The 21,540-nt window shown below is 35.1% G+C and overlaps 1 protein-coding gene across 3 annotated transcripts in view; it reads right to left on the bottom strand.

The window, feature by feature from the left end:
* The window catches only part of RPN2 (ribophorin II), a 34,049-nt gene extending 12,731 nt beyond the window's left edge, over window positions 1-21,318 (bottom strand). For all 3 annotated transcript variants that reach the window (XM_087720382.1, XM_087720383.1, XM_087720385.1), the window contains exons 1-11: window positions 21,172-21,318; window positions 19,662-19,855; window positions 14,999-15,094; window positions 13,808-13,983; window positions 13,228-13,303; window positions 12,108-12,242; window positions 9,257-9,433; window positions 6,891-7,009; window positions 6,466-6,571; window positions 2,888-2,979; window positions 1,122-1,236 (exon numbers count right to left, since the gene is read on the bottom strand). In XM_087720382.1, the coding sequence (XP_087576508.1) occupies window positions 1,122-1,236; window positions 2,888-2,979; window positions 6,466-6,571; window positions 6,891-7,009; window positions 9,257-9,433; window positions 12,108-12,242; window positions 13,228-13,303; window positions 13,808-13,983; window positions 14,999-15,094; window positions 19,662-19,855; window positions 21,172-21,184 (1,299 nt within the window). In that variant the 5' untranslated portion in view covers window positions 21,185-21,318. The remainder of the gene's footprint in view (window positions 1-1,121; window positions 1,237-2,887; window positions 2,980-6,465; window positions 6,572-6,890; window positions 7,010-9,256; window positions 9,434-12,107; window positions 12,243-13,227; window positions 13,304-13,807; window positions 13,984-14,998; window positions 15,095-19,661; window positions 19,856-21,171) is intronic.
* Between the last annotated feature and the right edge of the window lie 222 nt (window positions 21,319-21,540).

The following is a 21,540-nucleotide window of genomic DNA, read 5'->3' as shown; positions in this document are numbered from 1 at the left end:
TACCGTATAAAAATATACTTTTCAAGATAGGAATTATTTTCCAGATTCTGGCAAGAAACTGAAAAAAAGTAACATGGGTTTATTTCAAGAAAGAATATTAAAAAAAAAAAAACAATTAGGCATGCTGCTCTCATGTAGATTTTTTTTTTTTTAATGGTATAATATTCTTTTTCCCCCCATCATGCTTCTGAAATTAAGCTGGAATATATCTAGAACTATAAAGTTAAACTATTAGAGGCTTCCTCTTCACAGCGTATTGCAAAAATTTCAGCCAGAATTGAACTATGTTTTTATATGCTTTATGAAAAGACACCAGCTTACCCTCAGTAAGCATGTGATTTGCACATTCAGTCTTCATTGCTTCCACGTGAAATATGGGTAACATAGCTGGGGGGAAATGGGTTGATACAGCTTCTTTGAATGCTGTACTGATTTTGTTAAACTTGGCAGGATTGGTCATTTTGACAGCAGCAGACAAACTTACCCAATATTTTATTTATTTATACCCCACCTTTATTTTTTTTAATAAATAGCTTAAGGTGGCAAACATACCAAATATTGTTTTCCTCCTTTTTTCCCCATACCGACCCCTGGTGGTGGATTGGGCTGAAAGGGAGTGACTGGCCCAAAGTCACCAGCTGGCTTTCATGTCTAAAATAGGACTAGAACTCACACTCTCCTATTTGCTAGTCTGGCGCTTTAACCAATCGACCAAACATGCTCCAATCTGAGACAACAGAGATGATACAAGCCAAACATTTGCTCTTTCAATGAAACATGCCTGATTTTGATAAGATTTCAATTTTGATGTTTTAAAGAACTCTGGTGCAGAAGACTAAATAGCAATCAGCTGAATAAACAACTTATCTGACATAAGGTACTTTCATAAGTATATACATAGGTCTGTCTGTTATTTTGTCCATTAATTTAGACAAGAGAGCTAGCAAATCACAAGGGCAATAACTTGCTCCTTGCTTTCAAGTCTGTTATGCACAACTGTCACATTTGCTTAATGTTTTTAAGTTTTTATAAACAAAAAACAAAAAGCAACCTGAACCTCTTCTCACAAGCCTTTTTGCTAAAATGTCACTCTGGATTAGTGTAGGCATGCATTAACTAACCTGGTGAGGGATTAATTCTGCTCCAGTGTTCACATCAACCAATTGAAAGGACAAGGCAAAATTTTGATGGCTGTCAGCTGTGAATGATCCTTTGGCTTTGGCTGGGTAAGTGACCCTGAAAACAGAAGTGAACTGCTGCTAAGAGAGAAAAAGTGAATCTGTGCAGAGGAAATTAGATACAAAGTGGATTGGGATCTATTCATAAATCTAGTAATTTGCAGTTAATCAACAAGAGATTCTGATTCCTTATTATATTATATAATGTAATACAGAAACAATTAGAAAGCTTCATATTCCCAAATTAGATTGCTAGGGGTACTTGTGAAAACTCAAGATCTTTTTGTATAGAAGGATTCAATTTGGGTCAAGCACTGACCCCAAATTTCTGGTAAACCAATACTTAGAAACACTCAATTTTTTAATTTTTAGTATGCATGTATTAATTTTATTGGCTATAATTAATTGGCCCTATTCTTTTAGGCAAATTAATTTGCAAGTCTAAAATCTGTTCATCCTTGAATAAAGGAGGAGAAAACTATGGAAACTTACAAGTAGTTTTTCTACCCTCATAAAGACAAATTACAAGAAGGCTGGTTATGCTTCAAATTCAATCCCATTTGTTGAATAAAATTATTGCTAAATCAAAGTCATTACTGAATCTCAACTATGATTTATTGGGGTCTAGCCCTAGAATTAACTTTTATTATATGTATAATTACTGAGGATCTTTTTAGCATGAAGAAGTTGTCACCTCAGAGCACATTGTCTACCACCTTATATTACATATTTAAGATTAGGAATTAAAGCTTATACACCAAATGATCAGATTTCCAGTCATCCTTGAACCCTAGAATACATGGGTCAATAAGAAAATGGGATCATAAATAATTTGGGAGATGTGAAAGGGGGAAAAATGCTACAGACAGCAAGGAGGGGAATTGTTTATGCTCCTCTTTATTCCCTAATATAATCTGCTTTGGGAGCCTTTTGGACAGTGGTGGGTTCCTACCGGTTTGGCTGAACCGGTAGTAGTTTGGCGGCCTGGGTCGCTGGAACCACAGCGACCTAGGCTTGCCACGCCCCCAAACCAATTCTCTGTGCAGCACCATAGGCATCACCATCTTGTTTTTGGCTTCTGCACATGTGCAGAGCAATTTTTATTGCACTGCACATGTGCCCAAGGTGCGCCCACAAGCGAACCTGCAGTAGCAACTACTTATGGCTCTTTCTAGCCAGATTACAACGCATTATTAAAGGCATCAGACAAGTCTTAAAAGATATTCAATGCAAAGTAAGAATTACCAATTGCACAATTACTGACTCACAAAAAAGAGAAAGATGGTAGGTAGGTTGATCACAAAATGAAATTGTAAAAAAAAAACCAGTAAAAGCCGAAAGAACAATAACACTTTCTAGAATTTCAAGAAGTGTAACCGCCCTTTACAACTTTCATTTTCAAAGAGACGTAGACAGGGATACAAGAGGTTCAGTAAAGAAATTAAAATAACACATTCTGTTCAGTGTTCTGTTTACTCTGGCTGACTGAATGCTTAAGGAATTAATAATCTGATACTTGAAATTTTAAAAGGATTAGTTGCTGCTAAGAGTGTAAACATCCAACCATGCACATCCTAGTATAAAACCTAACATTTTAAATCTCAAAATACAGATAAATTTATATAATTTATTTCCTTGATAACATATTGGCAAAGCCCACATTTAGAGTGTTGGCTTTCAGTACTGAGTTCTATGTACTAATATTTTACCTGGTAGTTTTGGGTGCAATGCTCTGGTCTTTATCCACAGTAAAGAGATCCACATTTGTAATACCAACTTCAGTTGAGACTTTGACTTTCAACTGCAAACAAACAAACAAACAAAATAAATCTCTCTCTCTCTCTCTCTCTCTCTCTCTCTCTCTCTCAAACACACACACATTTACACACACAAAATATGTTACATTTTAAATAGATGATGAGTAATATTTTATTTGTGCTTCATTTTTGGAAATTAGGCTTACTTCCACACCCGTTTCTTTTCTTTCTTTTTTTGAGAATGTACGAAAAAGGAGTTCAACAATCAACTTTTTATTTTGGATATAATTACATTCACACATTAATATACTTCCATATATTAATCAATTATCAATCAACTTTCTTCTAAAAGACACTTTATAACACTTTATTAATGATGGAGTCTCCAGAAAAGAGATAGCTTAACTTTATTCAGAGGTGATTGAAAAGATAGTATGAGGGAAATTTAAGGAAGCAAGAATATGAATAATTAGTGGCTGACAGCTCCATTTTCTAATCGCAGGGAATACTTACTATGGTTCTCTATGAGGCACTCTGAAGGATTATGTGTTTTTTATATCTTTGGTTAAATTATAGTGGTTGAGATAAATCAACATTATGCATTTAAACAACAAAAGGAATGTCTGTCCTTAAAGTTCAACGAAGAATAGAATTGTACTTTACTATTCTATCTCATTTTACAGTATTTGGATATCTAATTTGTTTCTTGGATTCACGAACTTTTAAAAAGCACAAACTGAAAGGCATATGAGACAAATCTGAACACTTGGGCATTATGTATTGTAAATCAATGGTGAGGGAATGAGCAGCACCATGTTTGGAATATGCTCAGCTGGATATCACGAAATTAAGTCCCAACTGATAGCAGCCACAATACCCAACAGAATACAATAAAATAGAATGCACAATGAAACCATCAGAAAAAGCAATTTGAGGTACGCAAAACATTCCAGGCTCAAAAAAACTGTTTTTGAGTATTCCAACATCAGACCAGAACACCAAGAGTTTACTCGTGAGCTTAATTTGAGTACAATACTTAGCCCCAGGGATCAATGGGAACTTGGAACAAGATTTTCTTCTCCTTTCCAGAGGCATAAAAATATATGAACAGCACTCGGAATACAGTTTCTTATTTGATGAACAGCTCATTTTACTTTGATTAAAATTTCCGCAGTAAACGAGGGAGGCAATTATGAAAATAATTTCATACACAACACTTTGAAGATGACATTTGAGAATATTAAAAGTAAAGGTTTATCTTTTGTTTTGCTCAGATTTGTCTACTGTGTTTGGCACATTACATTCATACACACACATTAATGAATGTGGGAGAATATGCTATTTTTACTTAACTTATTAAAGTTTAGATCATAATTGTTGAAACTGCTAGAGCACTAAGTAATCTAATGACAACCTCTAATAAGCAGCCCACCTGTCAGCTTTCTCCAGTAATAAAATGCCTTATTATTAAAGCTGTATTCTTACTAAGCCATCACCGTTAATGCATGGCCGCTAGTACTCACTTATGTAACCAGAGTGCTTAAGCAGCTCCATAAATCCCTCTCTGATGCTTTAAGAGAGCTTGTTACTCCAATTACTACAATGATTTTGATATGTATGGCAGAGCTTGGCATGTGCAAACAAGTGACTTCTAGCTGATGTATGCTGAGTGAGCAACAAGTCTTAAATGCTAATTTTTCAATTAAATAAGCAATTGAGGAGGTGAAGAGAATATCAAATATGGTAAAACAGCTCTTGAACAAAAATAGCATACATACAAATTGTTTCCAACTGCCACCCCTGTCACTTTGGGAATGACTTTTTAAAAAAGAAACTCAATAGGAATGAAAAGATTAGACTGCGAGGAAAAAAATTCACAATGTGCAATCTGGAAATTGCTTTGTTTTAGATCTGTCAAAATATCAATGAAGTAAACTACGGAATAATATTTGCTACTTCTAAATAAATATTTTTTATGTTTTCAGTGTTACTGAATAAAAGTTTTTTTTGGCCCCAAATTCAGTTGGGCAACTTGTCCCCCCGTCTTAAAACCACCCTGTTTTCAGTTGCTGAAACATCTAACTACACTGTTGAAATTTCATCACAAAATTAATGGTAGTTTCCTGACACTGCATGTCTCACAGTATGTTTAATGCATTAAAATAACCCTTTAAGGTTGTCTTGAAAATTTAGAAAAATAGTGATCCATTCCATTTTGCACATACCTTCATCCACTGAGCTCCTCAGGAAAACAGTTAGCCTTGTCAGAAAAAATGTCTCTCCACCCAAAATTAACCCCTAATAATGAGCAGGAGATAAACATCCAAGGTTTTTTTTAATTCTGTCTATATATATTTATTTTAAAGCAGGGGGAGGGGAATAGAATGACTTGCTAAGCTGGTTACAACTGAGCCCCTTCCAACAACACGAGCCATGCCTGCAGGAGTTCCAGATGAATAAGTCAAACTTGCAGACACTCAAGAAGGAGTAGCTACAAGCCCTGCTCTGTCATTCTGAAGCAGATAGGCAGCTGGACCTCTCCTTTATTCTTCTAGGGCTCAACACAGGGCTCTGCTTCACTTTACAGAGATCCTAGTACAAGGGAAGACAGGGAAATTCTGCCTATCTGACAATAGGGAGTAGTTTTCAGAAGGGAAGCTCTTAACCCCAAAGCATCACAGACTGCCAAGAAAGATGAAGCCTAGATCTGGATTCTTAACTATATCAACTCCCTTCTTACAATGTATGTTGCAGATGGCTAGCTAGCATGCAGTTTGCACGTGGCTAGTTGTTTCGTCAAACTAATTTTTAATTAAACAAATTCTAGTAAATATGGGATGCAATCATATCGATGCTGAATAGAAGAAACAGGATAACAGTTACACATTCCCCAAATGGATGTTTGCCTCTACAAAAAAGCCAATAATTTAAAATATTTATTAAAATATAATATAATCACATCAGTTACTCTCATTTTATTGTTCTCCCTATCCATTCGATGCAACATATTTTTTTGTCCCAGGAAATTTTTTATGCACAGGCCCTTCAGAGTCTGACCATCACACATTCTGATACAAAGTCTAGTATTATGGTAACAGTTATTTGGGAAGGGAGAAGGAAAGGACATACTCCATGGACAGCTACGTAAATTAAAAAAAACAACACAACAACCCATGAAAAACAAATGAAATGAATGAAGGGTTGACTATATGTGTCACAGGATAATATTGCAGAATCCAGTCACTGGGACCAGAGATTTTGTCTTCCAAGCTTTCAGACGTGTGCTGGAGCCAACCCATCTTCAGGGAACTTCTCTCTAGCTTCTAATGACCAGAGAGAAGTTCTCTGAAGATCAGCTCCATCACAAAAGCTCGGAAGACAAAACCTCTGGTCCTGGTGACCAACCAGATTGGATTCTGCAACAAATTATATGTTACAAAAATAAGTATTTTTCAACTAACAAGAGTCAAAATAGCTGTAATGAACAAGTTCCTTCCCAGAATAAAAAAGGGCTTAGAATATATACCTACCTCAACTTTGTTTGCTATAAACCGACTATCTCCATTAATAGTGATTGTAAAATCATAATAGCCGCTAGCAGGCTTGACACTCATGAAATTCAGCTCAAAGACGTCTCTGTTAATAAAAGTATAGCTGTAAATTTGCAGAAAATTGATTGTCATATACATAGCAATTATTAAAAATGCCAGAAGCAGGATGCACTTGCTTATAACAGTGGCTCACAACAGCAAGGGAACAGAATGAAGTCACAAGATACTATTTGGAAACAAAAACTATGAATTCCAAATGTCAAAAAGAGTGAGCTATTCATGAACATTACTGGATGCATATCTATTTTTCATCTCTCCATGCTTTCCACATTCTTGGGAAGAATGGGGATCTTCCAAGCTGAAAATGAAGAACAAAAGGTTTTGAAAAACAATATTCTGCTTACCCAGACAGAGAAAAAGTAGATTGCTGAAGGACGGTGGCTTTAGTTGCAACAGACTTTACGTGATCCAAGGTTACAGTTGCTTGAGTTAGTGGCTGTGACATCACGTTTGTCACTTTAAGCTAAAGAATGTAAAAGATTTGTAAAATTATTGTTCCTCCTCATATATGAAGACTATCAGCAAAATAACAAATTCCAGGAAAAGACAAAGTTATGGAGAAGTCCTGACGATCTTCTGTTTGTTTTACTTCAGATATTATTTCTGGCCATCTTCCAAAAACTACATCTAATTAATTCCTTGTTATAGCTTTAATTCTTGTTATTTAAATTTAAATCATATAGTGTAGCCTAAATATAGCCTATATTTAAAAATACTGTTTTCCTTGTATCCATCAACTAAGAGGATATGTTGTACCTCAAGACTGTAAGAGTTTAGACAGGTGAGACACATAATTCAATTTTCCAGCTTCATTCTCTCACACTTATCGTTCCAAACATACATTTTGTGTACTTCAAAGTTATCTCTGTGATGAAATGAGAAAAGAAAGCCAGCTTCCACAAGACATATTTTTTTCTTTTTTACCCCACCTTTATTATTTTTTATAACTAACTCAAGGTGGCAAACATTATTTAACACTCCTCCTCCTCCTCCTCCTCCTATTTTTCCTACAACAACCCTGTGAGTCGAGTTGGGCTGGCAGAGTGTGACTCATCCAAAGTCACCCAGCTGGGTATAAGGTAGGACTAGAATTCAGTCTTCTGGTTTAAAGACTGGTGTCTTAACCACTAGACCAAATTGTATCACATCTTTAAGAAATTACCAGCTACCAAGAAACTCAGATCTTGGTATAATATTTGATAGTAATGACTTTGTAATGGGCACAGGCCCAGACAGCTGTGATGTTCCTAGTCTTTAACAATAGATCTCTAGCTAAGATAATAACCTATAAAATGGATGATGAGGCTGACAGCTGCTTTCTTAATGCTCTATTTTGCTCCATGGTCCACTGTTGTATAACAATGCATTATTAACACTGTACATAACTTCTGGTGCAGCTGACTGTACCAACCTTGGTTTATTCACAGAAGATAGCATTCCTTCTTAAATTTACTGGTTTGGTATTTTTATCCAAATTGCTTTGGAGAAACTTGGGTTGAGAGGAGCTTTTAAAATTGACAATAGTGTTTTTAATGAGCAATAAATATAAATTTTACAAGATTTATAAACTGCACCAATCTAAATCAATATTAAAGAATGGACATGGCAAACCAAAAGAGTCTAGAATAACTCAAAATATAAAAACTAAAAACCATTACAAAAATAGAAGGGACACCTAAAACCACCTTAGGAATTTAAGGATTTGACTAGAAAGCAGACCTTCTCAGTAAAAGTCTATCTCTGGAGATCAGTCATCCAGGTCATGGTTGTCCTAAAGGTGCTCTTTCAAGAGACAATTGAACTTTCTGTTTTTTTTTCTTTGAAGATGTTTTGCTTCTCATCCAAGAAGCTTCAGAGCTGAAGAAGTTTCTTGGATGAGAAGCAAATATCTTCAAAGAAAAAACCAAAAAGTCCAGTTGCCTCTTGAAAAAGCACTTTTGGAACTTCTCAGTAATAGCAACCCATTGTGGGACATCTTGACCCAGGTGGTTTGATCAGCCTCTACCCGCCCCTCATTTAGGAAAGCACTTAAAATTAATATGCAGGAGTTATTTTCGAGCAGCAAGCCTAAAATATAAACTGTATTTCTTCAATGGTAGATGTGTAACTTCTAGCATTGGTCATTCTGTCTGAGCCACTGGGAATTCAAGCTTAAAAGGAGTGAGAGAACTATTGCTGTCTATTCTTAACCTATTTAAAGAGGAATTCTAAAGGGTCATTGGCATCTATTAATGAACTATCCATTAAGAGGCTTCTGAGTTTATACCTGAAATCATTAATCGTACCACGATGCTATCTTTTTTACTGATCACCAAGCAGTGATCTATTAGCAGGGTACAGCACAAATCAATTTTATTTGCTTCTTGGTAGCTTTCCTAAATTCAGTTCAAGCTGTACTGTAAGATTCTGCTCAGTTTAACTCCAAAGGGGAAAAATAATAGTTGCATGGGAAAGACATTCTATATTTTTAAGTCTCTCATTGGTTTTTTTTAATGCAATTCCCCAGACATGACTTGGCATTTTATAATATGCATTCTATAAAATATTCTGACATTAATTTTTGGTTCCCGGCTCATTATTAGAGGATAGATTGGTTCCAGAAAATGTCAGTCACCGCTGCTTTAACAACCAGTTTTTGTATTATCTTCCCAATGCAAATATTTTCACTTTCTACTTCAGGCATTAAGACACTCTTGGTGCAGCCACTGACCGTGAGTATTGGCTGATGGTGAGAAACTGCAGCAGGTCCCTCAGTCACAGCAATGACTGGCAGATGGTAACGATTCTGGGAAAGGGAGGCTGCAGCACAAGCTACACTGAATGCTTCTGAAAGAATCTCAAAGTTTTTCTTGCTGAAAACTGCATTCATCAGGAGGATGAGCTGATCCTTAAAATAAAAAATAATAAGCAAAAATTGGTTTCAGCATTTTATTGTTTTAAGAGACAAAAAGAAAGGAACTATGGAAAAAGAGGAAAAATTAAAAAGCTATATTATATACAGCAAATCATTTAGTCAAATTTCTAAACGTATCATTAAATCTTCATTACATGAAATATTTATTATTGCTTAGTCTTCCCATTACCTTGATAGACAGCTAATTCATAAACAGAAAACAAGCATATACTGGTGATCCAGTATGAGGCTAGGAATACACCAACAAAATTTTTTTTGTGGAGGTTGTCGCGTATGTTAATAAAATCACTGTCAAAATTTTTACATATATGGTTAACCAGAAAATTTGACAATAGATTGCAGTCAACAGCAACTTTAAAATGGATTTATAATGGACTTCAAATAGTACTGGGACAATTACCTTAACATATATTTTAAACGCTCAATAGGATAAATATTCAGTAGTTTGTCCTGTTTTTATAGATTAATGGTACTTATTACTTCTCTCAGAGATACAGGTTCTACTCAAAAAGACAGAGATTATCATGTAAATCTAAATGAGTAGCTAAGTTTCTGTACTCAGAAAGAGAAAGTGCTGCACTCAGAGGACCAATGATTTGGCGTGTCTCAAAGCAGCTGGAGGAGCAATGTTTGCATAGGGCATAGTAATCATGATTTCTGAGACATTTTAAAAAAGACTGTAAGGAAAAGAAAAGCTTTGGGAACCTTTTGAGAAGAGGGTGTTACTAATTTTTAATCCCATTTGTCCATATTCTTCAAACAAAGAGATTTTGTTATTCTTGTTATAAAGAAAAGCTGGAGAGATTATTTTTACCTCTATTTTAGGTACCTAATCAAAACATCCCATCCCATTAAAAGCATTGTCGCTGGTTTGAAAATTTGTCAAACTTAATTCTTTCTGTGGAATCATATAAAAACATGCCCATATAAATAGGCAGATTACAATAACAATTACAATAAATCACTAATAAATTACAATAACCTCAAGCAGTTTTAATTTCTCCTATGAAATAGAATTTATTAACACAATTTCTATATATTAAAAAAATCCAGAGTTCCTGACAACACAATGCACAACTCACACCAAATAATTACTTTTAATTGGGCCAATTTGGGACTTTGGTATTTTTAAAAACACTTTATGACAAGCAGTCTATAACACATCACTTTAGATTCACCTGACTAATGTTTAAAGATGTGATTTAGAAAGTATTGTTTTTGCAACAATTCTTAAAAAGAGGAAATAGACTTGAGATCTTTCTAGTCCATTACACATTCCCAATACTAATTGGAAATAATAGGCACTAATTATATTTTCAGTTCAGCAAAACATAATTTTGTGACTAGCCGTTAACTGTCAAGACAAAAGACTTTTTTTTGAAGATGACATTTAAAAAGTTTCATAAATAACTTGAATCTTTCTCCACATTATAAGGTCATCTGATGCAGCCCATTAGTTAATGCTTTTACCTGAGATATATTAAATTTCTTTCTTTCAATTTGTTAAATTCACTGTTTCCTTCCTGCCATTGTGAGTAGCCTAATCACACCTGACATCCGAGCCAGAATAACTCAGTATTCCTACAGATTATAAACACTTTCTAGTTTTCCTGTAATTATTGACTTTCCCATAAAATTTAAACTTGTATCTGTCAATTTTATATGTCAATTTTACAAACTGTGTAACTTTTCACTGCACCCTAGATAATTAACATTTTATATCTTTTTTTGGGAAACCTTTGCCTGCATACAGTTTTTATCTGATTGCTTTATGTTTTAAAGATGCAGGAGGACTCCAAACAGTGACTGAAGATTGACGAAGATTCTCAGTCATCCAGATACAGTTGTCTGGAAATTGAATCATGGCAATTGGACTTTTTTTCTTTTTGGTTTGAAACTTTTTGCTGCTTTCAACCAAAAAGAAAAGAAATCCAGTTGCCATAACTCCGAGACTGTAGCAGTTTTCCCATATATGATGTTGAAATTATTTAACTTCAGAATTAAGGTAAGAGCATAGAAATAAACTATTTGTATTAAGTGCAACCCAGAGCAGAGCTTAACAGAGTTATTTTTCTCTTCTTTCCACACAAGAAACAAGAACAAGATGATGGATTTAAGAGGCAGGCAGTACCATACACTGCGAGGCCAATGCCTAGGGTTATTATGTACTATATTACCATCTTAACATCTTATAGTGGTGTGCCTATTTGTTACCTACAGAATTTAGAGGAGGAGTACTCATTTTTTTAAACCCTCCTTTTTTGGTTGAGAATGTAAATTCAGTATGGAGATCATGTATATTTGTCTTACAACAGCTCTTCAATTTACAACCATAATTGATCCCGGAATAATGGTCATAAGTCTTGGCAGTCATTAAGTGATGTGACTATACCTGATTTTATGACCTTTTTTGCAGCAGTGCTTAAGCAAATGCCATAGCTGTTTCCCCCAAATGCTCAAAATTAAGAACACAGGAGCATGGGATGTGGAAATGTGAGCCAGTTGCCAAGCACTCAAAATATTATCTTACAATAGAAATTATTATTAGTTTGTGAACCCATTTACATCTTGCAATAGTCCAAATTCAGCTTTGAATTTATAGTTCTTTATTCTAAATCATTACCACAGCATGTTCCAAGTTACCTACTTCTTTTATTGCTGGCTCACTGCCAACATGATCTGAGAGTCTGTAAGTGGCGGCTACAAATAATGCAGTTGCTTCAAGCCCTTCTTCAAATTGTAGATACACTCCTCCTAAATCATCCAAGCGTGCAACAAGATCCTACAAAAAGATCACAGCAAATAATTTTACACTTATTTCATCCATCTAATAATATACAGCATGTCCTCCCATACCCAGGAGTTTTGCTGCCTTTTTTCTTTTCACCTTATTAATATTTGGATATTATTTTCATATCTAGGGAACATCAACTGGAGAAAAGGTTATTCTGATTCTAAAGAATGAATAGAACTCAGTGCAGAAAAGAACCTGAATATTAAATGCAAACACAGCAAAAAAAAATGCAGTGGGAACTGAGAATAGGACAGGACAGCAACAATCTTAAGCACCCTAACTCTATAATGGATGGACTTTGTGAGAGTGAGAGGGCAAAAATAATTAAAAAATGGATAATGAAAAGACAGAGAAAATGAAAGTTAGACCTCTTTTTGCATCCCTCTGACACTAACTGGTAGGTATCCCCACCTCTTTGAAATATAGTTCTTGAAAGAAAAAATTGTCAACCTTTTGATCTGGTGGCATGGATTCATGAAAAAACTGAGTATTTGAGACTTGAGTGCCATTTATTCTTTTACTGCTCTAAGAATATTGTTGATATTTAAAATATAGTTAAAGGTAGTCCTGTAAGTGAGACATTTGTTAAACGAGTTTTGCCCCATTTTACAACCTTTTGTGCCACAGTTGTTGAGTGAATTTCTGCAGTTGTCAAGTTTGCAACACAGTTATTAAGTGAACCTGGCTTCCCCATTGACTTTGTTCATTAGATGATTGCAAAAGGGATCACATGACCCTGGGACATTGCAACTGTCATTACATGACCAGGAAGATGCTGCAATGTTTGTGGGAAAAATGGTCGTAAGTCACTTTTTTCAGTGCTGCAGTAACTTTGAACAGTCACTAAATAAATTATTGTAAGTCAAGGACTACCTGTATATTGCTTTAAAAATTGTTTTAATATATTTTATATGGTTAGTTAGATGAGAATAAAGCAGAAGGGCATAGTATAACAAATAAATCTAAAACAAACCTCTATTTCTTCCACAATACTTCTTAAATCTGCCTGCTGTGACAAATAGGATGCAGTCTGCAAAGCCTGAATTGTTCTGAAACAACAGAAACCATAATATATGATCCTACCAATTACAAGTGGATTGATCTCAGAAGTATGAAACATGAATATCCATTAAAACAGCACTAACAAATTGGGATTCATTTGGTAAAAAGGTTTGCATAAAATGTTACTAAAAAGTTGTATGATTTGATTAAAGTCAATTTTATTTTCCTAGATTAGAAACTGTAGCAGTTTCCGAATTCTAACATCCAGGTGTGATAATTAACATTTCTATGAATAGCTAAGTCAGAAGTTCATCAATCCCCAAAGCTTCAATGTACAGTAATCCAATTATATTCCCAATTCTGTTCCATGCTTATGGCTCGTTAAACCATGTGACATAAGTTACATAAGTGTCAGTAAACTATACCTTATTAAATAACTCAGTTCATCTGAAGAGAAAAAAAACCTATAATGCAGAAGTAAATAACAACACAGCAGCCTAGCTTTGGTGTTCCAAATGTTTCTCTGAGTGATCCTCAAGATAAACACTTACGCCAAGATGTTTTCTTCTTTGCTAAGACGAGAAGTGAGTGCAGTTAGGGCTTCTTGGGAAGCGAGAGGAAGCCCAAAACCATTCAGGGCTCCCACAGCATGATAAATCTGGGTAATCGAAGAATCTTCACTGATAGCTTCAAGTAGCAATTCCCTGGTTTCATTTGAAATTGCAATCTAGGAATAATACACTAAATGCAGTATACATAAATCATTGCCATAAGTGTTTAGCCTTACAGCTAACAATTGCTTCCTAATGGAAGTCAGGTCTTCAAACTCCCCCAAATTAAGAAACAAAACTCTGACATGCCAAATTTCATTGTATTTATTTTGTACAATGACAATATATATATAAATCAGACTACTGTACTATCCATTCTGATGTACAACTCCTGAATTTCAGGCAGAGGTCTTTCCCATTTATTATTATGTGATGTCTTTAGCTGGAGGACAAGGGATTGAACCCAGGGATTCTATTTATACTACTGTTTACATCCTAAACTTTAGGTTCTTCAAAACCTAATGATACTGACCTCTATAAATGAACAGTACTATTTTGGATGTACAGAGAGAATTGAGACTGATGTTCATACAGCTGATTAAACGAAATATCTTGAACAAAAGACATATTCCAACTATGGTGCACTCCAGTTTATACTTGCAGTCTAATGTCACTGCAAATTCTGCTTTAAGGCTAGTACTTTAGCTTAATCAATGTTTCAATGAACAGAATGGAAGAAAATCTGGAAATCACAACTAACCACTTAGAGACAGCTCTGGTTCTGCAAAAATAAGAAACCAGTAAACTGCCCTCCCATAAATTGAATGCATATCATACATTTCTGCTTATAAATAGCTTAGTTGAAAATAATCCAGCATCCCATATAAGTCACTTTCAGCTACTCAGAAATAGTCAATTATAAGAATATTAATTACATAAATAGAAACTCTATCCCACATAGAACAAAAATATACCTAATTTTATTTTGAAGCCCTAATGGTTTAATTTGCACTGTCAGATTGCTTAAAACAGGTTAAATAATCTGCCTTCTGCTATAATGCTATTTAATAACTGCTTATTTTAGTCTACAAACAGATGACTTGGAAAAAGATGTTGTAAAATTAATCATAAGACAAACAGATGAAACATTTGTACAAAAGAACATATTTTTCCTGTAAAAAATGAACTTACCTCACATCCAGCTAGTGCCTGACTTCCCTGTGCAGCATAGAAGAGGGAATCAATACTATCAGGGTCCAATTTAGTTTTTATAAAATTGCAAGCAGCCTATTAAGAAAAAAAAAGTTGGAATTAAATAATTAAGGCAATTAGCACATGCTAAATGTAATGTTCGAGTTATTTACCAGGGAAAATCTTACCAATTTTGTTTTGTAAAAAAAGCTAATACCAGGCTAGATATACACAATGAGATATGGTATAAGATAGTTCATAATTCATTTATTTCCTTCCACTACAATAACAAAAAAATGAAAAGACAAGTTCCTTTTCTATTCCCTTTCTTGCTTATATTACAGCCTGCTTTGCTCCTTCATTCTCAAAGACATGAGGCGTTTTATCTATGGAAACAAGCACAGGCATCTATAAAATATTTTCAGTACATAACAGATAAATTCTTAGTAAAACATGGAGTACCTGATTTAGGAAGGTAACAAAAAATAATACTGGATGTAAGGAAGGAAGGCATTTTTCTAGTTCTTATAAGTGGTAGCCACAAGGCAATTACACTAAATCAGAGATAGATATTTATCAAGTTAAAAAAAACCTCTTTCAATTCCTAGTGACTTTACTGATATATTGTCCATATTGCTCCCTGGGCAGTCACTTAGAAGTAATTCACTATTACAAACTTTTTGAAAGTTTCTCATGTAGTCTGTAATCTGGTTTTCCCTGGAGGTCTCTCATCCAAATACTAAATAATACTGACCCTGTGTAACATCCAAGCCAGACAGTTAAGAAGGCTGAGATTCTTTTATGGGTTTAATTAAAATAACTGATAAGAGTGCAAATTGTCCTAGTTAGATAATAAAAAAATAGGCAGCAAATGAAGTGTTAGCACCATCTATTGGAGGAACTCTATTGCTAAATCCAGAAAGAATTATAAATGTTCAAACTCATACATAAATTATCTGTCTGAAATAACAACAACAATTTTACATGCAATATTGGCCAGACAACTGAATGAAATTTTACAAAATGGCCAAATTGATGAATAGTTGACAACTGGAAAAACATACTTGATTCAGAAAGATGCAACTAAAGGAACAACACCTGAAAACTACAGACCAATAACATGCTTGCCAACAACCTTTAAATTACTCACAGGCATTATTGCAGATAACATTATGGATTATTTGGAAACAAATAACATCTTGCCAGTAGAGCAAAAAAGCAAGAAAAGAAGGAGCAGGGGTACAAAAGATCAGCTCCTAATTGATAAAATGATATTAGAAAATTGTAAGAACAGAAAAACGAACTTGAATATGGTCTGGATTGATTACAAAAAGGCATTCGACATAGTTGGATCATAAAATGCTTAGAAACAATTGGCATTAGCAAAAATATTATATCCTTTACTGAAAAGGCGATGAAACAATGGAGAACTGAGTTGGCAGTAGAGAATGAGAACTACGGAATGTTTAATATCAAGCAAGGAATTTTCCAGGGTGATTCACTTTCACCTCTTCTCTTCATCATCGCAATGATCCCACTATCAGTAACCTTAAAAAAATATGAAATTAGGCTATCAAACAGCCAAAGAAGCTGAAAAAATTTCACATTTATTATATATGGATGATTTGAAACTCTATGGAAAGTCAGAAATAGAAACCCAATCACTGACAAACACAGTCCGAGTATTCAGCACCGATATTTCAATGCAGTTTGGCATGGAAAAATGCCCCACTGTATCCATAAAAAGGGGCAAAATCACTACATGTGAGGGAATTGAACCACCCAATGGCCAACTAATTAAATGAAAATGAAGCCTACAAATACTTAGGCATTCTGCAGTTGGATAACATCAAGCATGGAGAAATAAAAACTATTGTCAGGAGAGAGTATACCAACAGAGTTAGGAAAATTTTGAAATCTAAATTGAATGGTGGAAATATAATCAAGGCCATAAATACCTGGGCAATACAAATTATAAGATACACAGCTGGTATAGTTAACTGGACACAAGCTGATTTGGACATTTTGGACCGAAAAACCAGGAAACTAATGACAATGCACTACAGTTTACATCCACGTGATGATACTGATAGACTATGCCTGCCCCGAAAATCAGGTGGCAGAGGATTATTACAAGTGAAGCAAATAGTTGAAGAAGAAAAACATGCACTGGCTGGTTATTTAAAAGAAAGTCAAGAACATCTATTAATCAAAGTAAAGAACAAAAATCTACTGAAGGCCCAACAGACGAAACAAGAATACAGGAAAGATGTGATAAAATCAAGAATGGAGAGTTGGCAGAACAAAGCACTGCATGGCCAATTTCTGGAAAAAATAAAAGATAAAGTGGACAGTGAGAAAACTTGGTTATGGTTAACAGCAGGTACATTAAAGAAAGAAACAGAGTAACTAATCCTGGCTGTGCAAGAACAAGCTATCTGCACAAATGCCATTAAGGCCAAAATCAAAGAATCCTCTGATGATGCCAAATGCAGACTTTGCAAAGAAGCTGATGAAACTGTTGATCACATACTCAGCTACTTTAAAAAAATCACGCAGACTGATTATAAATTGCGGCACAATTGATCCATTGGAATTTGTGCAAAAATTATAATATTAAAACAGCAACAAACTGGTGGGAACATCAGCCCGAAAAAGTCACCGAAAATAAGATGGTCAAGATCTTGTGGGATTTCCGCATACAAACAGACAAAATACTGGCGCAAAATACACCAGACATCACACTGGTTGAGAAAAATAAGGTTACAATCAGACATCGCAATACCAGGTAATAGCAGGGTTGACGAGAAGGAATATGAAAAAAATCGCGAAATACCAGGACTTAAAAATCGAAATCCAACGATTATGGCACAAAGCAGCAGTGATAATCGGCACACTGGGTGCTATTCCAAAAGCACTGGAATTACATTTAAAACAATTAAAAATTGACAAAATCACCATCAGTCAAATGCAAAAAGCCGCACTGCTTGGATCTGCATGCATATTACGAAAATACATTACGACGTCCTAGGCCCCTGGGTGGGGCCCGACTAGTAATCAATGCCAAATCCGGCGAAACAACTGGCCGCTGTGATACCATTCTGTTGTTGCGATAATAATAATAGAACACATATAGCTGGATTAAAATATTTTGTAGAAGATATGAGCAGCAGGAATAGGCATTAGTCTTGGAGAGAAGAATATATTCTGCATGAAGAATATCAATTTCTATTTCTATTATTTCCAGAAAAACCTTGTATGAAACCATGAAGGAACATTACCAATATAGACAATACTCATAAACTGAACACCATTCTGACTCAACATAAGGCAGATTCATTCCATTTTAAAAATAAATAATACATAGCTAATTCCTAATTAACCTAAATCAGGATGATACAAAATAGTATATAATAGGTTATGTTCGTTCCAAAACCAGCAAGTACACCACCGCATTTCACCTTTTATTGTCACGGTGTTCAACAATCCTGTCATTCAATTTCATCTGTTGAGTATTATGACTGAGCTGGGCTTTGAACCTTGATCTCCCTAATCAAACATATTGTTAATTACAACACAGTTCTTTTATATATACATATTGGCTACTTCTAGTTTTTCTTGCTTTTGCCTTATAAAATTAAGAAGATGCTTATCATATGAACAAAGTTACAGTCTTAAGTTTCTGTACTCCACACTTATAGAAAGATCTCCAAGCTGTAATGTAAGGTGACTGTGAATGAGACTGATGAATAAAAATATGGGCAATTCAACTCAAAGAAGCTAGAGAAGAATAAAAGTGAAACAAATATATTTTATGGGTGAATAATAAATTACATTATCATGTTAAAATGTGATAGTTCTTTATTTCTTTACTTATATATCTTCTTTATCTATTATATAATATACATAATTTCTTCTCTATTTCCTAAAATGTTAATAGAAAGGGTTCAGGTATACATAAGCCAATTATTTCAAGAGGAATTCAAAATAAGCAATTGCCTGATACAAAAGAATACATTTTTGTTTAGGTTTTATTGCTTTTCTTACTTTTGATGTCTCTCCCATGTTCCCCTCCCAGAAGTAGAGACATCAATGTAAAGCTTATTAATGCTGTTCCATGTTTGTTTATTAAAAATACTTGCAATAAAATTCAGTAACTTATTGAGATTTATATAAAAATAACAAAATAAGGCTAAAGCATAAACATTTCCAGGTAAGAATTCTAAGGTTTTAAGAAATAAAAACTGTATAAGAACGCTACTGAATCATTATGAGAATTGATTGTTTCTCGGTTTGTCTTTTGCTCTACAACATTGTCAGAGAGCAATTTTCAGCTTCAGGGGAAAGAAGAGATGGTTTTGTGGCATGGGCAGGTGTATGTGTGTCCACATGCACGCAAACACACACTGCTTGTGTGAATAGGGTCGCAAGCGCGGCTGCGAGCACCCATGACGCTCACAGTGACACTCGTGTGGGTGAGCCAGTGCATGCCCATGGCCCACAGGTTGGCGACCCCTTAAGTACATATTTGTATACCTGAAAGAAATATTGCTTGCCCAGAGCAGATGGCAAAATTTATGCTTGCAGTAATTTATGTGCAGATAATCAGTTCATTCATCATGAATTCATCAATATTTTGAATGTCCCAAAGATATATCCTCACCTTTTCATCAGCTACTTTCCCACCTAATTGATTCAATCCTACGATGGTATAATAACTTCCTTCTAAATCAGTAAATGGACGATCCAAAGAGTTTTGTAACCTCTGAACATCATGCAGTGTGAGGTAATGACTAGGAGTCAAGGCTGCTATCTTGTCCACAGATATTAAGACTAAAATGAAAAATGTAAGATACCCTGAAAAAAAACAAGAAAAGATAAACGCCTGTGAATATCATTGTTGAGTGCATATATTAGTTGTTGAATAATTTTCTTTATCCAGTTGGATCATTACACTATTCAGATATCCTTAGCCCAAGGAGAAAAAGTATTATAGAGTCAAAAACATATAATTAAAGAAATCAATTTGATGCTCATGCACAACATACTGTTAACAAGTTTTATTAAAACAGGCTACCTTTCCAATAAAACAAGGAATATATTTGCAAATATTAAAGTTGATTTGTTTAAAAAAATATCTGTGTTCTTCTAGATATCGTGGAATGACAAAAGAGTGTTTTTATTAGCCCAAATAAAAATGCAAATACCATAATTGGTTGAAAGGGGACAGATGGGAAATTGCTTTATCTCAGTTGCAATTAATTTCCTGCCACCTATAGTACAAAGAAGCTTGGAAAATGCAAGACTTGTAATTAGCCATTCCGAAGTGACACTGACATACAAAAAAGTTTGCCACAGGACTTGAAGATAGACAATACTATTCTGTCTCAAATACAAATAGTCCCATTAATTTAAAATGACCATCAGAATCAATCACCTTTCAATTTCATTCATCCCCATTACAAAATAGAAATGAATGAATGCAAACAACTTTTCAAGCTACTTAATCCCAATTTTCTTGCCCATTTTAAATGGTACAGAGATCGATCTTGTGCAAAAGAAAGTGGCAGAACCCAGGTAGGTATCGAACCAGGCTTACTGATCAAAAAGCCGAAATTATTACAATCTTCTAATGCAATTTTATATTCAAGAATGTGTTTTCTGAACCAGATTACATTTACATCTGCATACTGACAAGGATATTAAAGAACATAATTACCTAAGCACAATTACCTGACAGAAAGCATCAAGGAACATAAAATAAAAATGTACAGGATTAATGCTGTAGGGAAAAAAAAACCTTTACGGTATCAACCCTGTTCAGTTAATGTTACAGTAGCGAACAGGCTCAGTTCTATTTAGAGTAAGTTTAACGAACGCATACAATCGCCACTTGCTTTAAATAACAACTGAGGTATTTCGCTCCAAAAAAGGCTCCTTTGTGTTCCTCAACTGCTTGACAGGTAGGTATTCAGCAGGTGAAGCTTTTTTTAATCAGCCTTGACATGATAGGTAAGATTCATTCTGATCGTGCCAAGGCCCTTTCCCAGATTCCCTGAAGGGGAACTCACACCCCAGACTTCAGAAAGGGCTCCTCTACTCGTCCTCCCTAAGCAGGACTGCAAAAGCAACAATCCCTTTCCACGCCGTCACCACCTCACCACACTCCTTACCCGGGGCCGCCATTTTCCCCCTCGCCTGCACACCAAGGGAAGACCCCACTTCCGCCCGGAGCTGTGGAATGTACTATTTAGCCCGACGTAACTCTTGCTCTTAAACAGCAGGATTAATAATTGGACAAGGCAGACCGATTCGCTCCTTTCAACCTGTGGGAGTGGAACGTAGTTTAAAGAATGGGAACGCCGGCTCTGGTGCTCATTTCCCCTTGGTCAGCACGAATGGTACATTCCAACACGGTGGCTTTGGCACTGGGCGGAGCTTAAGGAAGGATGTGGCGTCCGCTGAATGGCTGGCAATCGAATCCTTTAAATCGAAGGAGGCACATTCAAACATGCCTGCCGTGGAATGGTTTTGTGCGGGGC

Source organism: Thamnophis sirtalis, unplaced genomic scaffold (genome assembly GCF_051295495.1).
Source record: "Thamnophis sirtalis isolate CommonGarterSnake01/CBP01778 unplaced genomic scaffold, rThaSir2_p1.2 scaffold_7, whole genome shotgun sequence".
In the NCBI taxonomy this organism is placed as follows: Eukaryota; Metazoa; Chordata; class Lepidosauria; order Squamata; family Natricidae; genus Thamnophis; species Thamnophis sirtalis.
The sequence above is the reverse complement of the archived record's forward strand: the minus strand, read 5'-3'. Positions and strand labels throughout refer to the sequence as shown.